Below are 21,656 nucleotides of genomic sequence, written 5' to 3' on the forward strand. Positions count from 1 at the left end.
GGCACATATGCATAAAGGTTGTTGCCAATGTTCCCTCTAAGCTGTGTGGCTGCGCGGCCACGCACGTGGCAATAAAACACCGCGAGCAGTTTCCAACTGGTGTGCAGTTGTTTTCGTGAGACACCTTCCATGATAATAGGAGAGAAAAGCCAGCCTGGAGACAGTAATCAGTTCTAGGTCCACAAGGCAGACAGTAGCTGAGAGAAAGGGTGTGGGGGTTGGGAGAAGGCATGAGATGGGCTCCCAGCGGCTGCTCGGATTTGCGAGAGAGAGAGTGGGGGAGGGAGGGAAGGAGGGAGAGAGAGAATGAGAACCTCAGTACTTTTACTGGGTTTTCCCACATTTGAACCAGAGGAAACGTAGGGTATTTACATCGTTTCAGATTTTATTCTCTCAAACTGTTATTTGGAAGTGCAATAGACTAAATGTGGGAGATTTTTCATTAAGCTTCTTATTTCATGTAGACATTTAATTTAGTAAATACATGGTAATCATTGATGTTTTAGTTTGGGCAATGTGAGAACCTTTTAAAAAAGTTAATATGAGGAAATCTTCCTGACGCTCCTGCTTCACTGATTCTATAGCAACTAAAACCATTTTTTGAAGGGATACCTTTGAATAGCCCAACAAAATAATATCAAGGTTGACATTTTATAGCTTGCTAAAATGAAAATAGTTAGTGGACAGTGAAACACTAAAAGTCCAAAAGTCCAATGACTCATTACAATACTTAACTCAAGAACCAGTTTGGTTTAGTAGATAAAGCACCAGGCTAGAAAGCCGGAGACCCTGAGTTCCAATTCTACCTTAGCCTTTAAAGCCATCCGGGTGACCTTGAGCCAGTCACTCTTTTTCAGCCCAATTCACCTCATAAGGTCGTTGTGGGGAAAACAGGAGGAAGGTATGCTGGATATGTTCACTGCTTTGAGTTATTTGCACAAATAATAAAGGTGGTATACAATAAATAAATAAATAAATCATGGGCAAATGAAAGTAATCGAGGAGCAAAAACAGTATTTTTGCAAACACTGTTGTATTGTAACCTCTATGATGGGAAAAGCTGAAGTCACCAAAGAACTAGGCACATATCAGATGATAATATCAACGCCAGGAGCAGAAGTTTTCTTGCACACTAATTGCAGTATTTAATGGGTATGTGATAACTCTAAATAGTGCATGTTCAACCAGATTTTACAAATCGTTGTCACACCTATTATTGATGCAACTTATTAACACTTTGAAATGAACGATGTCAACTACAAAAATTAGTAGCAGTAATTAATTAGCAAACTGTGATGAAACATATTTAGCAATGCATATTAAGAATTTAAAGTGTGAAATGATCCAAATACTAGCTATTTAGCTGATTTGCCAGAGCTAAACTGGTACTGCTGTGATCACACTTTTTCTTGTGCCGCAGTTACACTGTCAAACTTAAAATTAAAAAAAAAAAAGAAATGTATGCCTTCCTACCCTTCTTTTCATTTTATAGCATTTGGAGAGATCCTGCATCAATGAAGTGCTTTTTTATGGTTAAGTTATAATTAAAACTTTCTGTTGGAACTCTAAATAATGGCAATGCAGTAATTAAATGTGAAATTGTGTACACTGTTGCCCTGAAGACAGTGTGAACCAGAGGTGGGTTCCTACCAGTTCGCACCTATTCGGTAGAACCGGTTCGTCAAATCTACCGAACCGGTTAGAAGAGGTTCCACCAGTGGACCCGGAAAGCAGGCCACACCTACAGAAGAGGTTCCAATTTTTTTGAAAACCACCACTGGTCCTTGGATATGATTATTCTACACTATCATGCTCATATTTATAAAACTCAGTGCCTCTGTGAAAGGCAAGGATGACTATTGCGTTTGTGGTGCAATCAGAACATTGTGTGTGTGTTGAAGTTGTTTTAACGCAAACCAAAGATGCCTTTTAAAAAACAAGTTTACATCATATTCTTATGCATGCCAGTGCTGTGTGTGAGGTAATTTAAGGTGGTTCTGACAAGTGTCCTCGGCATCTTCATATCTGGTAACATGGGCAGCAAGCCACTCCCATCCGGTCACATGGGTGGCAAGCCACTCCCACAAAGGAGGCCACACCCACAGAGTAGGTTTGAACAATTTTTGAAACCCACACCACTGGTGTGAACTTATTGTATGCAGTTCTGAATTTCAACAGAGTTCTGACAGAAACACAATTTGAACAAACTGAGGACACATGAACAATAACATTTCCTTTAAAAATGTATGCATAAAATAACCAGAAAATCTGGAAGGGAGAATAACAAACAATTTTGAGATGTCCAGTTTAAATCACAATACTAAGCCTTTTCTATGCCCTGAGATTTAAGTTTCATTTTCAGCCTGCCTAGAGCTTCAGCAATCTAATGCTGAAATGTAATTCCCTGAAAAACAAAAATCAAAGATTCACAGGCTCACCAAAAATTAGATGCAGTAGGCATCTCCCAATCTAATTTTCATTCCAGATCAGGATATAACAACCAATTAGAGTTCTTTTCTTTTCAGTGTTACAAAAGTGGGAATTTATTAGAAAAAGAACAGGTATTTAAAAAAGAAGTTTAATAAAAAATAATCAAACTCTGTTCAAAGCCCAAAAATGCTCCTGTGCTCAATTAGAGAAACTATTCAGGGTTACAAGCCACATGCCCCCATATTCTATTTCTCATTTCTAAGCCACTTTAGGTGATGGTTTAGAAAAAAAGCAGATTGAGCTCTACCAGTCTATTCTGGGCTTCTCCCAAAATATTCAAGTAAGTCACAACATAGATCAACTGTGTTGCTGCTAGCTTAAGGAGTTCTTCAGGATGTTTTTCAGAGGGAGATGGGCTGCACATAAATTGATTAAATCAATCAATCAATCAATTAGCAAAAGTGTCATTACTCATTGGTCCAAGATCCCTATATACATAGTTCAAAGGACTGTTTTATACTTTAGTAACAGTCACACATGTTTGAAGAACAAATCATTGGCATAATTCAGCTGTATTTGAAAGAAACTTTGTTCTTTGTACCTTTGAACATAGTACAGTAGCATGAGAAGAAGGATCTGGGAGGGAGGTCTGACAGATGGTAATCTGTCACAGTCTTCTCTAAAACTTAAAAGGGGACAGAATTGTCAATGAAGTGTGTATACTCTCTCTCAAAGGGAAGAGGATTCTTGCTTAACAGCAGCTCGGATACTGGTTATGTTAACTCTCTCCAAGCTGCTGAGTGAGAGAGAAAGAGAGAGAGCTAATTTTAACATGTTTCAACAAATGCACATGCATCAAACTTTGATTTAGTATATTTCTTTAATACTTTTTATCAGGAGGTCAAGATTAAGTGAAGAGGTAGGAGAAGGAAGAAAAAGAATACATGCCTGAAAGTGAAGATAGTAACCTGTGTTATTTTGTTAATAAAGAGAGAAGGGGGGAAAAATCGCCAGATGATCTGTTGGATAAATATCTGTGAAAACTCCATACGGAGCACTTACGGCTATAAGCCATAAGCTTGGTTAAGAAGAACTTGTAGGCTTGTTCTATACCCTCCAGTAGCAGGGCTATTGAACTCTCTTTCTATGGACTCATTTATGCTTAAGCATGGACATCCTGCATGCTTAAAGGTAAACAAAAAAAAACAAAACATAGAACTATAGTTTAATAGGGACACTGTTTGGGAAACAGAAGCTAAGAAACATTCAAATTGATCAAACTTTGATGGGCTCCTTGTTTTAATCAGGGTGAACTTTATGAGACAGCAATAAGATGGCATTGTAGGAATGGGTGAGAGCCAATTCTTGAGTTTTGTTTTACTACAGGTGATCTTAAGGAGCTATAAACTCACCTCATCCCTTTAAAAACTCCCCTCCCCAAATTCAGCCCCATCCAGTCTCTTCAGGCATTGGGGAAATAGGATCCGTGAATGAGATGCTTAGGGATTTTAAGTGGTGTGTGTAAAACAGGAAATTTACCCCAGTTAAAAAGTTATTACATTGCTCAAAACAGTCACTGTCAGATCATTTGCTTAGATAGCCCATGATATCTGAAGGGCATAAGGTGACCTACATAATCAGTCTATTACAGCGCTTTGAATGAACATTTCCATTCATGCCGAAAGACAATAGGGACTAGGTGAGCATCACTAAAAATACAATGATAATACACAATGCTGCTGACACATACTATTACAGATTTCATCATCAGTATTATCATAATTAACTTGCAACACTACAATAAATTTCATGGAGCAATAACATTCTTAATTTAAGCAACTGGGAAAAAACATTTCATCTTCAAAATCAAAACCTCTTAAAGTACTTTTCTAGATTCTTGTTGTCTTTTACTTTAGCAAGCAGTGCCGCAAAGCATTTTCATTTATATTGCTATTATACCACTTCACTTCCCTCAGCACAAAAACGGCCAGAAAATAAAGTGTCACATTTGTTTAATGCAATGGAACTCATGCAAGACATTTCAATCTGGCTTCTATATTAGGGCATGACAAAATAGAAATGGGTTAACTGTCAATATTTTAACTGTCAACTTACATTTTTCTTGCCCATGTAATTTTCTGCCCAGCACCCTAGCACTGCCTAGATTTTTATCAGGCGGAAGAATGATGTTTATCACTGCAGAGTCTTGGTGTGTGCAGATGATCATTGCTTGCCAAATGTAAAAACGGGTTGTAAAATTGAAATTAACACCACTGAACAAAGACCAACAACTTAACAGTATCTTACATCCTTATCCCGACATATTTAGACTACTAGAACGTGCTCTGCATGGCGCTGTCTCTGAAATTGATCAGGATATTGCCATTGGTATAAAATGTGGCAGTCAAAATGTTAGTGTCAATCCTGAAGCTGACTTGACCAAAGCCATTTTGCCGCTTCAGTGTTGCCACACTGGAGTTGAGGGATCGGGAGGGAGGAATAGAGATAGCTGGGGTTTTGTACTTTCTCTTGAGAACCAAGGACATTCTCACACCTGGTCAGACAGAGGAGAAGTGAGGTTACCCAACAACTGGACGGCACCTTGATTGGGCCATGTGGATGTTTGGGGAAATGGGGAAAACCTCCACTTTTAATTAGGTGAAAACCGTGGGAACCTTCAAAGTCGGTTTTCACCAGATCTGTGCCAATATGATATATCCAATAAAACTATTCTTTGAGGAATCTACCTGCTTTGGAGTTTTGCTTGCTATGGTGTATTACTTGGAACTCTGACAGTTAGCTGGTGACAGCTGACATTGCCAATACACTGAGGACTACCTTCTCCCAACAGAATCTGTCTGATTCATACATGCATTTTAGGAAGAGGAGAATTAGGTTTCTGCCCTTGCCAAAAATCAATGGGACTGGTTCAAAAGAAAAGAATGTCTTGAGTACTTGTGGAAGAAGACAAAAAGACGTGGATAAGGCCATGAGAGCTGTGAGTGCCTCCACTTGTGTACTGGACCCGTGCCCCTCCTGGCTGTTTGCCAACAGCGGAGAGGAGACACGGGGCTGGATCCAGGCGGTTATTACCGCCTCCCTTCGGGAGGGGCACTTCCCCGCCGCACTTAAAGCGGCGGTGGTGAGACCCCTCCTGAAGAAACCATCTTTGGATCCAGCCGTCCTTAACAACTACCGTCCAGTCTCCAACCTCCCCTTTGTTGGGAAGGTTGTTGAGAAGGTGGTGGCCTCCCAGCTTCAGCGGTCCTTGGAGGAAGCCAGTTACCTAGACCCGTTCCAGTCCGGCTTCAGGCCTGGTTACAGCACAGAAACCGCTTTGGTCGCATTGACCGATGATCTCTGGAGAGCCAGGGATGGAGGCCATGTCTCCATCTTGGTTCTCCTTGACCTCTCGGCGGCTTTCGATACCATCGACCATGGTATCCTTCTGCGACGACTGCGGGAGGTGGGAGTGGGAGGCACTGTTCTGCAGTGGTTCTCCTCCTACCTCTCGAACAGGTCGCAGTCGGTGTTGGTCGGGGGGCAGAGATCGACCCCTAGGCCCCTAACATATGGGGTGCCGCAGGGGTCGGTCCTGTCCCCCCTACTATTTAACATCTACATGAAACCGCTGGGCGAGATCATTCGGAGGCATGGGATAAGATATCACCAATACGCGGACGATACGCAGTTGTATCTGTCCGCCCCATGCCAACTCAATGAAGCGGTGGACGTGATGAACCGGGGTCTTGAAGCCGTTAGGGACTGGATGAGGGCTAACAAGCTTGTACTCAACCCGGAAAAGACCGAGTGGCTGTTGTGTTTTCCTCCCAATAATTTGACCAGTGTTCCATCACTCAGGCTGGGGGGTCAAATATTACACCCCTCAGACAGGGTTCGCAACTTGGGAGTCCTTCTGGATCCATAGCTGACCTTTGACTACCACCTGTCGGCTGTGATCAGGGGGGCATTTGCCCAGGTTCGCCTGGTGCGCCAGTTGCGACCCTACCTGAACCGGGAAGCTCTCACAACAGTCACTCGGGCCCTTGTGACCTCTAGGCTGGAATACTGCAACGTGCTCTACATGGGGCTGCCCTTGAAGAGCATCCGGCGACTTCAGCTAGTCCAGAACGCGGCCGCGCGAGTGATTGTGGGTGCACCTCGGTTCGCCCACATAACACCTATCCTCCGCGAGCTGCGCTGGCTACTTGTTGATCTCCGGGTGCGCTTCAAGGTGCTACTTACCACCTACAAAGCCCTTCATGGTAGTGGATCTGGGTACTTGAGAGACCGCCTCCTGCCAATTACCTCCTCACGACCCATTAGATCGCATAGATTGGGCCTCCTCCGAGTTCCATCTGCCAGTCAGTGTCGACTGGCAACTACGCGGAGGAGAGCCTTTTCAGTAGCAGCTCCGACCCTTTGGAACGATCTCCCCATGGAGATTCGTACCCTCACCACCCTTCAGACCTTCCGCACAGCCCTCAAGACCTGGCTATCCCGTCAGGCCTGGGGTTAACGATTATAATCCATCCCCGCCCAATGATGAATGTTGCTTGATTCTTTTAATTATGTATTGTCCTATATGTCATTGTATGTTTCCCCTTCCTATATAAGTTGTGAGCCGCCCTGAGTCCCCTCAGGGAAAAGGGCGGCCTATAAATAAACTTAAATGAAATGAAATGAAAAAAGGAATATAGCTGACTATAGGTACTTGCTCATGTTTAGGTGTACTTTGTGGCAATGAGGGAAGCGAACTATTTTCCGTTTCTACTTTATTCTATTGGTGGGTCCAGCTATCTTGTATAGGGTTACAAACTCCTTTTCAGGAAGCAGGTAGCATTGTGAATTCCTGTCTGGCTGTTGTGACCAATTTACACAGCATTTCTTCTGACAAAGGTGTTCACCAAAGTGTTAAATCCTCTTGGACAGAGTGGTGTCCAGAGTTAAAGGTGACTACAGCATTTTCATACTGTGTTATCTCAGATTCCTTTAGGTCTTTAAACTAGAAAGTGAAAGTGTGGCTTGTGGCTTCGACTCTGGCTTTTACTAGGAGCAAGAGAGGTGTGTGGCTACTTGGATCCTGGACATTGTTAATGCTTCACTACAGAAAAGACATTGCTCAGTCCTTGAAGGAAACTATAGTATGCCCTCTTCTGAAATGGTTGTCCTTGAATATGGTGGTCTTAGAAAGTCATCTGTTGTGCTCCACATTTATAAAGCCTTTCATGGCAGACACTCGGGTATCCTCAGGCTGGCTGTTGCAACCTTAATTGGCTGAATCCACTAGAGCAGTGTTTTTCAACCTTTTTTGTGCAAAGGCACACTTTTTTCATGAAAAAAATCACGAGGCACACCACCATTAGAAAATGTTAAAATTTTTTAACTCTGTGCCTATATTGACTGTATATAAAGTGTTTTTCCCACGGCACACCTTACACTATGTCACGGCACACTAGTGTGCCGCGGCACAGTGGTTGAAAAACACTGCACTAGAGTAGACTATCTAAAGAGAAATCCTGCATTTCTAGAAACTGAAAGGAAACAGATATAGAGGGTGATGCTTTCCTATTGTATTGGTGCTTTGGAATACTCACCTAAGGGAGATCAGACGAGGCCTCACCTGGTAATGGATGTTAAAAACTGAGCTATTTGGGAGAACATTTCTGTTGAGCTCATGATTGCACTATCTTCTATTTTTTCCCTTTTTTTCTGCCTTTTTATCCTTATGATTATGGATGATTTACTAGGTTGGTATTATATATAGATTTTTTTAAAAAAAATCCTTAATTATACTATGAATGTTTTAATTTTTTTTCATATCTTCAAAACGGTTAAGACTATGTTGTGGTGATAGAAAGATAGATAGATAGATAGATAGATAGATAGATAGATAGATAGATAGATAGATAGATAGATAGATAGATACAGAAGGACAGACAGACAGACCAATTGATCAATTGATGCTTGGTTGTAATTGTTCTCACACTGCAAAACACTTTGCCCTTGGAGGTACACTAGGTACCTTTGCTAGCTGAGTTTCACAAAGTTGTAAAAGTGATGTTGTTTCAATGGGCATTTAGTAATTGATTTTTAATTTGGATAATTTGTTTTTATGGTTGATGTTTTAGTTTTGTTTGAGCTTGCTGATTAATATATTTTTATTATATTTGGATTCCTTTTTTTAACGATAACATTGTAAATTGCCTAGAGTTTTGGGAGCTGGGCAGTAGCAAAATACAAATGAAATTTTATTTTCTCATTTAAATAAATGAGAAGATTAGGTTTTAATTCTAAACCCATCTTACATACATATTTAAGTTAATATTTAAATATTCGGTGTTTGAAAAATATAGATAGGATTTATTACTGTAAAATATTAAAAAAATAAAATGATTAATAGTTTTAATCATATCTAAAAGTAACTGTAATTTAATTAAACCGTATTTCATTTTGGCCTTGTTCTGTTAGTGTTTGGAGAGTGTGTCCCTACTTCTCAAAACCTACTTTCAACCCATCCCTAGATGATAGAAAACGGTAAGAGCTTTTACTAGCAGATACATTTTGAATACTGTATCAAACAGTCACTGGTTTTAGTGCTCCTGTTTAGAAAAAGTATAAAAGAAAAACAAATGAACTCTTTAAGATATTTGTTTAACTGTTAAAGCCTAGTTTACTGTTTTTTTTCTCTTTTACAATAAAAATGATTATGTGAATATTACTGTATTACCAGTGACTTAATGAAATAATTACGGCAGGAAAGAATGAAACTGAATAAAGCTTAGAAAAGGTGAGATATGTGGAAGTGTGAATGCCCATAATGTGTTGTACTTATTGCTGAAAAGGAACAGGAAAAGGAATTGCTGCTTTGTTTCTACACAGCACCCTGCCTGTTAAAGCATGTAAGATTTTGAAGTAAAAGTAGAAAAAAATTTATGGTATGTGAAATTCATCTTATAAAACTGATGATTACAGTCTGGAGACTTTGCAGTCTGCAAATATAAATTATGATCAAAATGTTTTTTAAAATAGGTGAGTTCCATATTATTAACCTGTCGTTATCATCCTTCCCCTTCCCTTTTGCTCTTCTTGCCTCAGTAATCACGGTTATACTAACCTCTGCTATTCTACAGTTAGAGTTGATTGATGCTAATTAGCTACTTAATCAGGTACGACAATGTTCCATTATTGTCTCTCACAGCAAACAGCAATGAACCTACGAGTGTTTTTCGTTTTCTTCCTTCTTTTATTACCCACATTAATCAGAAAGTTATTACTGAGGGAAGCTAAACAAAATGTGAAAAGTTGCCATATATAAAATTTAATTTGGAATATTGGAATTAATCCACGATCTTACATTTATTTAATATTAAGATAGCATTGCAATTTGAAATTGGTGGGGTATGCGGAGAGCAGGAACAAGGTGAAAAAGTTTCTATTTTCTATAGGTGTGTGTGCATGTATGTATGCGTGTTTGTGCTGTCACTGACTTCCTTGTTTAAAAATATTCTAGCTTTTTGCATGTATGTATGTATGTGTGTGTGTATGTATATATTTTCCTGAGCTTACAACAGTTCATTTAATGACCATTCTAGTGTTCCAGGGTCATGGGATCACCTTTTGCGACCTTCTGACAAACAATGTCAATGCAGAAGCCAGATTCAATTAACCACTATGTTGCTAACTTGGCAACTTCAGTAATTCCCTTAATAAATGTGGCAAGAAATGGGGCAAAATCCACTTACCAAATGTCTTGTTTAGTAACAGACATTTTGGGCTCAATTGTGGTCATATGTTGAGGACCATCTGTATCTATTCATAAATATACATACATACATACTACAAACAAACACACAAGACATACAAGAACATCTCATCCTCTTATGTATATGAAATAATTTCTATACTATAATCTCAATGATAGCATACATTTGTTCAGGGAATGAATAGAAAGCTGAACAGGGCGGAATGACCGTTGGCTTACCTGAATGGTCATTCTCTAGGCGCTGTGGGAGTGTCCAAGCATGGGTTAACTTCAGCTTGCTGCCCAAGGACTGAGTTCAAAGTTTGTGTAGCCACATCTCTTGCTCCCTTCAGAGGCTCAGTTTAAAAAACAAAGAATGAGTCCCAAAAGGAAGATGTATACAAATGTTCTATGTCCTCAAATATAGTAACACACGCACCCGTGGACAACCCCAGGGCGGGGTTGGACACTCCCGCAGCGCCTAGAGAACGACCATTCAGGTAAGCTAACGGTCATTCTCCTAGGCGCTGCTTGGAGTGTCCAAGCATGGGACATACCCAAGCTATGTAGTCCCAGGGTGGGAAGAAGACGTGTCCAGGTCAGCGGAAGTCGCGATGACCCGTTGTAAGACTCTTCTTCCGAAGAAAGCTTCTGCAGATGCAAAGGCATCCAGTCTGTAGTTCCGCACGAAAGGAGATGGTGACGACCAGGTCGCAGCCTTGCATATCTCTTCGATGGGTGCTTGTGTGGCCCATGTGGCCGAGGTTGCAGCGCTCCTCGTGGAGTGTTCTGTTATGCAAGGAGGAACCAGTCTAGCCTGCTGCTCGTAAGCTAGCTTAATACAGGCCTGTATCCAGTGTCCTATGGAAACGGGCTGGAAGGACACGAAGAATGATTCCGACCTGCAAAAAGAAGCAGTTCTTTTCTTGTATATGCGCACAGTACGGCAAACATCAAGTTTATGCCACACATGCTCCCTTAGATATCTGGGCCACGGATGAAAATCAGGAAGAATCACCTCTTGTGTCCTGTGGAAGACACTGTTAACTTTCAGAACAAAGGCCGGTTCCAGTCTGAGAATGACCCTGTCTGAATGCACAACACAAAGGTCCTCTCTGACTGAAAGAGCTGCTAGATCGGAAATCCTGCAGGCTGAGGTGACAGCTATAAGAAAGGCCGTTTTGAGAGACAAGTGATGCAAACTGATGGATCAAAGTGGTTCAAATGGAGTGGCGGTCAGTGTCTGTAGGATGACGGACAAATCCCAGGTTTGGTATCGGGAATTGTAGGAGGGCTGAGGTTGGTAGCTCCCTTGAAGAAGCTACGAACCTGGGGATGTCTACTAAGAGGAAGAGATGAATCTGTGGACAGAATGATGGACAAGGTTGCCATCTGCTGATGGAGTGTGTTAGGCGCAAGGCCCTTGCCCAGACCCTCCTGGAGAAAATCCAGGAGTTGCGGAATAGTTGCGGAATATTTTTGTAAGTGGCAATAATCTGATGAGACTGGCACCAAGATGAGAAAGCAGACCATGTTACCTCATAAATTTGGACTGTGGAAGGCCGCCTGGACTCCTGGATGGTACAGATGACCTTGTCCAAAAATCTGCTTAGCCTCAGGAGGTCCCCATTAAGTGCCAAACGGCTAATTGTAGCCACCGAAGGTCCGGATGTTAAATGGCCCCTTGGCTGAGGGAGATCTGCTCCTGAGGTATGCGCCAGTGCTTGGTCACTGACAGGCTGACAAGGTCGGCAAACCAGGACCTCCTTGGCCAGTATGGTGCAACTAGGTACACTTCTGCCCCTCTGACAGAATTTTCCTGATCACTAGAGGTATCAAGGGGAGAGGCAGAAAGGCATATAGTACACTGGGAGGCCAGCGGCATCAGAGACCGTCTGTCCCTTCCGCACCAGGACACTGAAACTTAGTGAAGAACCAGGGGAGATGCGTGTTGCCCAGGGTGGCGAACAGGTCGACCCTTGGAAGGCCAAACTTCTGTGATAGCTGACGGAAAAGCGATGGATGGAGCTGATGATAGTCCTGCTCAGCCAGTCTGCGGCTACATTGTTCTCCCCTGAGATGTGATCTGCCCTTAGCGATGCTAGGTGATGCTCCGCCCATCAGCCTAGGGTTTCTGCCTCTGCCATCAGGGCTTGTGACCGAGTGCCCCCATGGTGGTTTATATTGTGGCAATGTTGTCGGTCAGTACGTCGCAGACCTTGATGTGATGGTGAAAATGACGCAGGGCTAACCTGGCAGCCCAGAGCTCCAGCCAATTTATGTTGTGGGCGAGCTCCAATTGTGACCATCTGCCCTGTATTACGTGAGACTGGAGATGAGCGCCCTAACTGTATAGGCTGGTGTCCGTTGTTATGACCAGGCGCTCCGGTTCCTTGAAGGAGGATCCCCATTGCAGGGCTTCCATCTGCCACCACCTGAGGGACCGAACCACCTTCGGGGGGAGGTGAACCACACTCCTGGAGTTGCTGGCCTTGCATCTCTGGATCGGTAGGAGGAACCATTGGAGCTCTCGCACATGTATATGCGCCCAAGGTACCACTGCAATGCACGAGATTAGTTTTCCCAGCAACTGGGAGAGAGATACGATGGACGCTGACCCGGTCGCTTGGATACGTCTCATCAGATATGATGCTTTCCACCTGCTCCACCTGTGTGAAAAAGACTTTGCAGCTCCTGGAGTCGATCACCATGCCGAGATGTTGAATTCTGGATGTTGGAGTGAGGTGGCTCTTATCGCGATTGACGGAGAAACTGTGACATTGGAGAACGTGGATGGTGATGTCGAGATCTCTTTAGGCTTGCCCTCTGGATGATGAGTGAATGAGAATGTCGTCCAGGTAGCATTTGAGTCTCACTGGAAGAGATCGGAGATGAGCTGCAATTGCGGCCAGAAGCTTGGTAAATGTCCTTGGGGTCGATGAAAGGCCGAAGGGGAGGGCCCTGTATTGATAATGGTGGTCGGCAAACTAGAACCTCAGGAACTTGCGATGTACTGGACAGATGGGAACATGCAGATACTCCTCCTTCAAGTTGATGGAAGTTAGGAGGTCGCACTGCTTGATGCAACCCAGTATGGTCTGAAGTGACTGCATCTTAAGTATAATCTTTATTGTCATTGTACTTAAATACAACAAAATTGGTTAATTTTGAAGCGCTTGTACACTAGATGGATGTTGAGTTTCTTGAGGTTCAGTACTGCCCTTACCCCCTGAAGATTTTGGGACCAGGAAGAGGATCAAGTAGAACCCCCTGCCTTCCTGACCTCTGGGGACCTTCTAGATGGCTGCTATCTCCAGCAAATGTCCTATCTCTGCCCGCATCAGCTGGCACTTGTGGACAGACTTGGGAATGGGACAACAGACAGAGGTCCATGGAGGAATCGAGAGGAATTCCAGGGTCAAACCGTGATGGACCGTATTCAGAATCCAAGCGTCCGTTGTTGTCTCCTCCCATTGAGTGGCGTAGAGTTGGAAACAACCAGCCTATGGGATGGGACCAGTGACAATCACTTAGACTTCCGAAAGGATCGGTTGGAATACCTCCCTTGGAAGGTTCAGTTTAGTTTATTAAACTTGTATGCCGCCCTATTCCCAGAGGAAAGGACCTGTTACCTATTCTTATCCCTGTAAGATGGCCTGTCTTGGGCACGATCCTGAGATTGGGAGTATGTCTGATTAAATCCCCCAGAGGAGGCTGGGGGGTCTGCGATCCAACAGGCTGCCTACGGAAAAAGGACTGACCCTTGAGGTCTGGCTTTTTGGTGACCGATGGTAAGATTTTACGTTTATCCTTGGATTCAATTAAGACTGAATCCAAGGCCTCCCCAAAAAGCTTTCCCCTTTTAAAGGGAGTGGAAGCGAGCTTCCACTTTGCCTTCATGTCCGCCTGCCAGTGGCAAAGTCACAGCAGATGGCGCAAGGTCACATTGGAGATGAGGGCTCTGGATGAAAATTTTGTGGCATTGAGCGAGGCGTGGACAGAGTATTCGACTGCCGCTATTTTATTCATGTCCTGGCATGCTCTGGTGTCCCCTGCTGGTAGGCTGGACAGCAGCTTGAGGAACTAAAAGAGCATTGCCCTGCTAAAGTAAGAAGAAGACGAAGATGCCCTCATGGATCATACAGTGGCCAGGTGAGTTTTATGAGAGGCCTTTTCCGCCCTCTTATCCTCAGTCTTGAGGCCTTCCAGCAGATTGGCTGGAAGCACTGAATTGGAAGTTAGGGCCACAATGGGCTCATCTACCTGAGGGAACTTTAAGAGATCCTCAATGCTACTCTCCATGGTATACAGCTTTTTATCTACCCCACTGGGATTAGCCATAGAACCCAGTTGGGTCCATTTGCACTGGATACATCCAGGAATAGCTGGGGGGCTGGGACCAGATCCTGAGGAGGAGTGGTCTCCTTGAAGAGCCCCACACCTGGATCCTGGGGCCCAACTGCATCCTTATTGCCCTGTTCAGTGGAAGGCTTGTCTGCCTGAGCTGGGAGGCCCATTTGGGTGGTGGAGGACCTGGCCTTGGTAAGGATAGCCCTAAACATTGGGGGCTTGAATAAGCCTGAGAAGGCAGGTATATCAGGGAGAGGAGTTTCGTCCTCTGATAGATCAGGAACGTCCTGCTCGCCTTCCTCCATTTCGGACACCTCACTGACCCCAGAAGGCACCAGGGAGGAGGCTCTAGCCAGTGGGTTCTTAGCCCCAGCAGTGCGAGCCTTGCTCGAGTTGTTGGCCTGTCGAGGCAAGCTGATGTCTAATTGTTGGATGCCATCTGCAATCCCTTGAGAAATCACACATGTGACTATCTCCTGCATTTCCCTAGACAGCTGAGGGCACAAGGCCCTGGGTCTGGCCCCAGGTGGAGACAAGGATTCCTCCTCAATAGTAGAGCAGGCCTCATTCATGGACTCCTCAGCTAGAGATGGACAGGAAGATCCAGGAGATGCCTTAGAAGAATTGGGTGAGAAACCAAAGTCCTCTTCCCCTGCCAGAGATAGGGACCTATTCCGCTGGGGAGTGGGAAGGGAGGAACCCACAAATTCCTCTATAGGTGGAGAGGGATCCCTTGCAGGCCTCTGGGCTGTTTGAGCCTTTTGAAATTGCTTTTCAAGAACCCTTTGGCACCTCTCAGCCATCTTCTCTGCAGCCTTGGACACATTCTTGGGCTTGGGCTGCTTCCACTTGGATGGGCACCCAGCCCCCTCACCCTTAGCAGCAGGGTTGAGCCTGCTGCACTTACTAGTGGTAGGTCCTGCCTGGGAATTAGCTTCAGCCTCAGTGGTGTTAGCCATGGTGTCAGTCACAGAGGGAGAACTGGCTTGATGAGCTAGAGAGACGAGGCTTTAGGGCAGAAGATGGGAGCTGAAGGCCCTCAGAAGCAGTCAATGTCCCAAGTGGTGAAGCAAAGTCAGGACAAAATGGCGCCGCTCAGATCTCTCCAGGGCGCTCGCAGATCCACGCTAGTTTTAAACACCAGGAAATGGCCAAGCAATAGCCCAAATCCCTGCAGCCACTGTGCTGGAAGTCCTGGGGAGGGGGAGGCCTGCCTGGAGACCCAGAGCAAGGCCAGATGATTAGAACCCCTCCCAGTGGTGATCTGCAATGGAGCAAGCAGTAGCGGCTTCAAACGGCTCAGAAATAAAGCACACCTATTTTTCCTTTTAAAAATGGCCACCACGCGCCTGGAGCGGCACTGGGGAAATTGTTGGCTATTCAGAAGGCTCAGGAGAGCCTCCAGCTATCAAGAAGTCCTCCGACAGTCTTTTAGGGGGTCCCTAGCTGTCTACGTGCCCACGAAGCTTGCCAGCAGCTTCTAGTGAGCATCTCACAGTATTGCTGCAATCGTGGCACCGCAGAAGCCAGCCACGCTCTATGCAGCTTGTTCCGCGCATCAGAAGTCAAAGAAAGGCAATCCACACTTTTGACAGCTGAGAAGAAAACAATAAAGGAGCTAAGGAAACCTAACCTAACTATGCGCAAAAATAAAAAAAGGTACACTATGCTGACCTGGAGAGTCCAACTTGCTGCTCAAGGACTGGAACTCCCCAAACACGTCCTTTTAGGGCGACTGAGTTTTTTAAACTGAGCCTCTGAAGGGAGCAAGAGGTGTGGCCACACAAACTTTGAACTCAGTCCTTGGGCAGCAAGCTGATGTTAACCCATGCTTGGACACTCCAAGCAGTGCCTAGGAGAATTGGCATGCTGTGTGGTGATAATTGGAGCAGGATCTGATGAGCCTGCCTGGTCCTTCCTCTTTTCCAATTTGTCTTCTTCCAAATTCCTGGATATTCCAGTGATAGATGGGATGAAGTATATTCCATTTATTATGGACAATTCATTGGAAGGTCTTAAATTTAGCTCCAAATATCTCCATGGTGAAAAGATCCACTCCAGAACAATATGGGTCCTATGGGGTTTTTTAAAACATTACTTTAGGTAAATGTCCTGCTGCTTCCCATTTTACAAATAGATTTTTCTTAGAGGAGTTTTTAAAAAATCATCACCAAACAGGCATAATTCACTTGCATCTCACCTCAATTTTTGTGCTTTTTCCACTCAGATCCATTTGTCTACTGAGAAATACTCACTTAAAAAGCATGGTTATTTCTCTGAATTTTTTGTTACCGGCAAATCAAAGATAATTGGACTTCAGAATACCTTTAAATTATAGTCTAAGAGGAAAAGAATCCAGTTTAACGTATCATTTGCATTAACTATAAAGAGTGTTTTATTATCTCTTAATGTTTATAGTGCTTTTAGGTATCTAGAGAGAAAGTGCAGAAGAATTATATAGCAATTTTACAGAAGTGTGGGTTTCTCTCAACAAAAAGAATTTATGACAAACTTTAAATCTTGAAGAAGAAAGTCAATAACTAACTCTTGGGATTCCACAATGTCCTACTTATTAATAGAGGTAATGAAATATTTCTCTTAAGGAGAATCTTGTTTGTTTTATGAGGTGCATTATTAAAATCATATTTGCACTGAGTGCACTGCTAAAAATCTTCTAGTTTTATATACTGTAATTAAAAGATACATTTATTATATAAAAGTCTAACTGTATATATATATATATATATTCTATAAGTAAATTAAAATTAAATTAAAAGATCTCTGCATATTAACATTCAATTTTATAGAGACATTACCTAAAGGCAAGTTAGTAAAGCTTTCATGTTGTATTATTTTATACTTTGATGCCTTTAACATTTAGTAATATTATTTGACAATTCTTCCATACCTATCTGCCAACATTTCAGAATTACAAACAGAACCACAGCTCTGTCAAATAAGTCACATAACAAAACTGAGCACTTAAATCTGATCAAGTCACTACAGCAATGCTGCAACAGCCAGAACTCTGGTCATAAGTCCCCCTTGTTTAATTGCTGTCATAATTTGGAATGATTGCTGAATGAGTGGTTGTAACCTGAGTATTATCTATATTAGATAACATAGTGACAGCACTTTTAGTGTCTGACACTGCTGCCCCTCTGGCATTATATAAAAGATAAGAGAAAGTCAAATATGAAAACAGGCCTGCAAAAATAAAGTCTTTCAAAAGATTTCTGTATTTAGAACAAAGTTCCAACCTCAAATTGGTATGGACCAGGGGTGAAATGCTACTGGTTCTGACCGGTTTGCTAGAACCGGTAGGGAAAAAAAAGCTTTAAAAAGTGGGGAAAAAATAAAGGTTCCATGACACTCAGCTGTGCCATGCGATCGTCGGAACCTTCCCCCCACTTTTTAAAGCATTTTTTAACTACCTATTTGCCCAAACCGGCAGAGTTTGCTTGTGGGGAGCTGGTAGGGAAGGTTGCAAATCATTGTGTGACTATGGTGCACGCTGCAAATATGGTGAGTCAGTTGCCAAGTGCCCAGATTGCAAGCATATGATTGCGGGGTACTAGGATGGCCAGGACTTCAAGGACTGGCTGTAACCACCATTCTCTCAGCATCACCGTAACTTCAAATGGTTGCCAAACAAGTGGTTGTTAACCGAAGACTACCAACATTGCTTTAGAACAGGAGTGTCAAATTGGTATCTTGCAGGCCGGATGCGTCACGCACAGGCCATGCCCACCCTGGCTCTGCAAAGGTGAAAAAGTCACAAAACGTCACGTGACATGATCGAGTTTGACACCCATGCCCTAGAATATGTTCAATTGTCCAAAATGGCAGTGTTGATATCAATCCTTGTTTCAGACACTTCTGGAACCAGATAATTGAATTTCTTATTTTTAAGAAACTTAACATTAAAAAAAAAAATCTATGCATTACGTTCAATTGCAATTGGGGTATAAAATCTTCGTAGCTCAAATTTTTGAAATCCATCAGATGATGAAACCCATCAAGATTATCATCTGCACAATTCAAAAATCCCCAATATCATTTGCCAGCCTCAACTCTTAGAGTGTCTGTTTTACTGCTTACTCCTTCACTGTCCCTGCAAAAGCAATCAATCACCCAAACTTTGACATGGTCTTTTATTCAGTCCTCTGAGAGATTTACTCTGTTCATGAAAAAGCAGAACTAAGCAAAGAATCTTCCACTTCACTAAAATAACCCTGTATTTTTATAAAATAGTAAACCAGTTAATATGTAAGAATTGTGCTGATGATTCTTTTTAAGGGATTACTTAAGGATTGTCACTCAGAATTTGAATATATCAAAATAAAGCACATCAACAGCCATCTCATTTAATGCACGAACCACAAATTGTGTGGTTAAATTTGATGTTACAATTATCAGTTCTTTACAAAAAAAAATCTTCTATGATCTGATTTTCTGAGTGCTAATCTGCGTATCAAGCGTTTATGGGATAAACAGTCAATTTCTAAGGATGTTTCTTTGCACATAGAATTCCAACTGAGAACAAGTTGATTCATTTGTTTTAAATAGGAGTTATCCACTATGTATCTAAATAGTCACATCCATAATGAGGTACTTTTCCTTTTACAGATTATTTGTGTAAACACAATAGGCCCTTCGTATGATACCTTTGGACTAAAAATTAATAACAGAAATATTGAAGGATCCAGATGGTCACCAAGGCCAAAGGTTTATTCGTTCAGGCTTTTGGGCTCATGCTGGAGCCCATTCCTCTGGGAACTTCTCTGTCATCCACTGGGCTGTTTAGATGTTCTGGAGAAGAAGTTCTCCAGCACTTGCCTGAAAGCTTGGAAGAATAAACCTTTGGTCCGACTCAGATTGGATCCTGCAACATTATTCCAGGACACATATATTTGCCTTCATTCATAAGAACTATTTAAATACTACATTAGAATCTACATAATATTTGGACACACTATGGTTTATCAGTGATGGTTTATAGCTTAGTTTACACCTAATTTATCTAGCCAAACCACAGATGAAATAAATTATGGCTTAATATTATGTATTAATTCATGAAATCATTATTTTATTATATTCCTATAAAGTACTTCAGGTGTATTTATGTGTGTGTTTATGCATAAGCATATTTACAGGTAATCTTGACTTACGACTTGTTGATTTGAAGTGTTCCAACACTGCTTTGGATGAGGAAGTGTTATTAGGAAATGCTAGTGACAACATAAGTGATTTTTCAATTCAGAATAAAGTCTTAAAACAAGAACAAAAATGGAAATCCTAAAGGACAAATTAGTTGTTGGATTTCTCTTCTTCTCTAAGTGTGCTAGATATTAAAATTTACGAAACATCTTTTCAGAAATAAACCCGTAAGGTTTCTGTTTTTTTTTAAAAAAGCAACTGAAGGAACAGATAATAGCACTGCATATAATTTTAAACAGTACAGAGAAATTACTTTTAAAAAGTCAGACTCCTTAGAACCCTTCCTTCAAATTAATAGCTCAAAATAAAGAAAAAGGAAGCATGCCTCTTTAACTAAACAAATAATGAACTTTCTGAATTCTCTACCTTGTCAAGAGAAGGATGGGTACCTCATTTCAAAAAGGATTTGTAAAAAGCAGAGAAAACCAGAAATAACTACAACCTTTCTTAAGCTGGTCTCACCAGATATTTGAGATGGAAACTTCCAAAATTTCCACCCAATTTATGAGTTGTGCTTCCTGTGAATGTTAGGAATGCACATTCTTGTGTGCAGTAGTTACCGAAAGCTGAGCTAGGAGAACTGAATGGATCATCCACTTCCTGCCTTCCTAGAGACTACAAAGAAGCCAGACAATCAAATCCATACACTTCTAGGATGTTCTGACCTGAGACAGTAAAAAACACATGCTTAGCCCAAAAATCCTCTTTTTATTTCAATGGCTGTGAATTATGTTCATTCACATCCCATAATGCGTCACAAATAGTTTGTAAAGAGTCCAACAGAAGTCTGCCAAAGTCTTTCAGGATAAGGCTGATAAGCACCCACCTTTATCTCACTTGAAACGCTGCCAAAATCCTAACTGGAAATTAGCTTTGCAAGGCCACACAGAGCACAGAATCAAAATGGAGCTTCAGACTTTAAACTGACCAGAACGAACAAAGTTGCTTCTTGCAAAGGCTCACCTGCCTTTGCTCTTCCTTTATGTCCTATGGGAGGGGCCAATCACCGCCAAGCCTTACTCCCGAGTCATCCCTTTTGTCCTAGCTATTCTTGCCTTTTGGCAGCTCTGCACATGTGCGCACTGGGAACAGGCACTCCTGTTCCTCTGCCTTGCTGATGTCTGACTGGATGCTCCGGAGGCAGCACATAACTCCCAGATGGCCCTAGCCCCGTCTCTGCCTCTGACACAGAGCCCTCATCCGAGCCTTCCTCAGACTCAAGGACTGGCTCATGTTCCTACCCAACCCCCTCACTGTCTGACTCTGCTGTCATGTCTGCAGGCTGCTGGTTGACCACAACACTGGAAGATGTGTTTGGCTCTCACTTAGCTGGCCCTCATCCAATAAAGCAGTTCTTAATATGGAATTTTGAACGTCATGACCACATTACCATCGAGAAGATTTTCTACCTTCTCTTTTAAGGCCTATAAAAACTCCAACTGTGTCAGTCACTGGACAGCATTTTGGAATATCAAACATGTGCTGCTGAGTCCAGATAATAAATGATGGAGAAAGTTTTGTTGGATGACAGTTTGCTTAGCACCACCAATCCACTCCTCGAACTGCTCAGGCAGGGAATGATGTGTGTGTTCTCATCTCATGTAAGGTAGTAATGAGACACAATCGGCTCAACTATTATTCTTTATAAACTGTCAAAGAGTGCCCTAGAAAGTAAATAGGTACCTGAGTTCGGAGAATTTCACTTTTTGACAACTGCATGTCGCCTGTCAACTCTTTCACCATGATGCCCAGTGGTTCCAGACGTTTGCTGAAATAATTTGTCATTTCAGCTGCCAATGCCTTCATAGGAGCAACGTAAACTATCTGCAATGAAAAAGACGCTAGATTGATAAATGAGCAAAATGTTCAACCCTGAATATTCATACCAATCATAATTTATGTTTTTAAAAAA

At 42.4% G+C, this 21,656-nt stretch overlaps 1 protein-coding gene across 1 annotated transcript in view; it reads right to left on the reverse strand.

Annotated features, from left to right (window-relative positions):
- The window catches only part of ASCC3 (activating signal cointegrator 1 complex subunit 3), a 216,684-nt gene that overhangs the window by 143,825 nt on the left and 51,203 nt on the right, over positions 1–21,656 (reverse strand). The window contains exon 10 of the mRNA XM_032216493.1: positions 21,428–21,568. Within this exon, the coding sequence (XP_032072384.1) occupies positions 21,428–21,568 (141 nt within the window). The remainder of the gene's footprint in view (positions 1–21,427; positions 21,569–21,656) is intronic.

Source organism: Thamnophis elegans, chromosome 4 (genome assembly GCF_009769535.1).
Source record: "Thamnophis elegans isolate rThaEle1 chromosome 4, rThaEle1.pri, whole genome shotgun sequence".
NCBI lineage: Eukaryota > Metazoa > Chordata > Lepidosauria > Squamata > Colubridae > Thamnophis > Thamnophis elegans.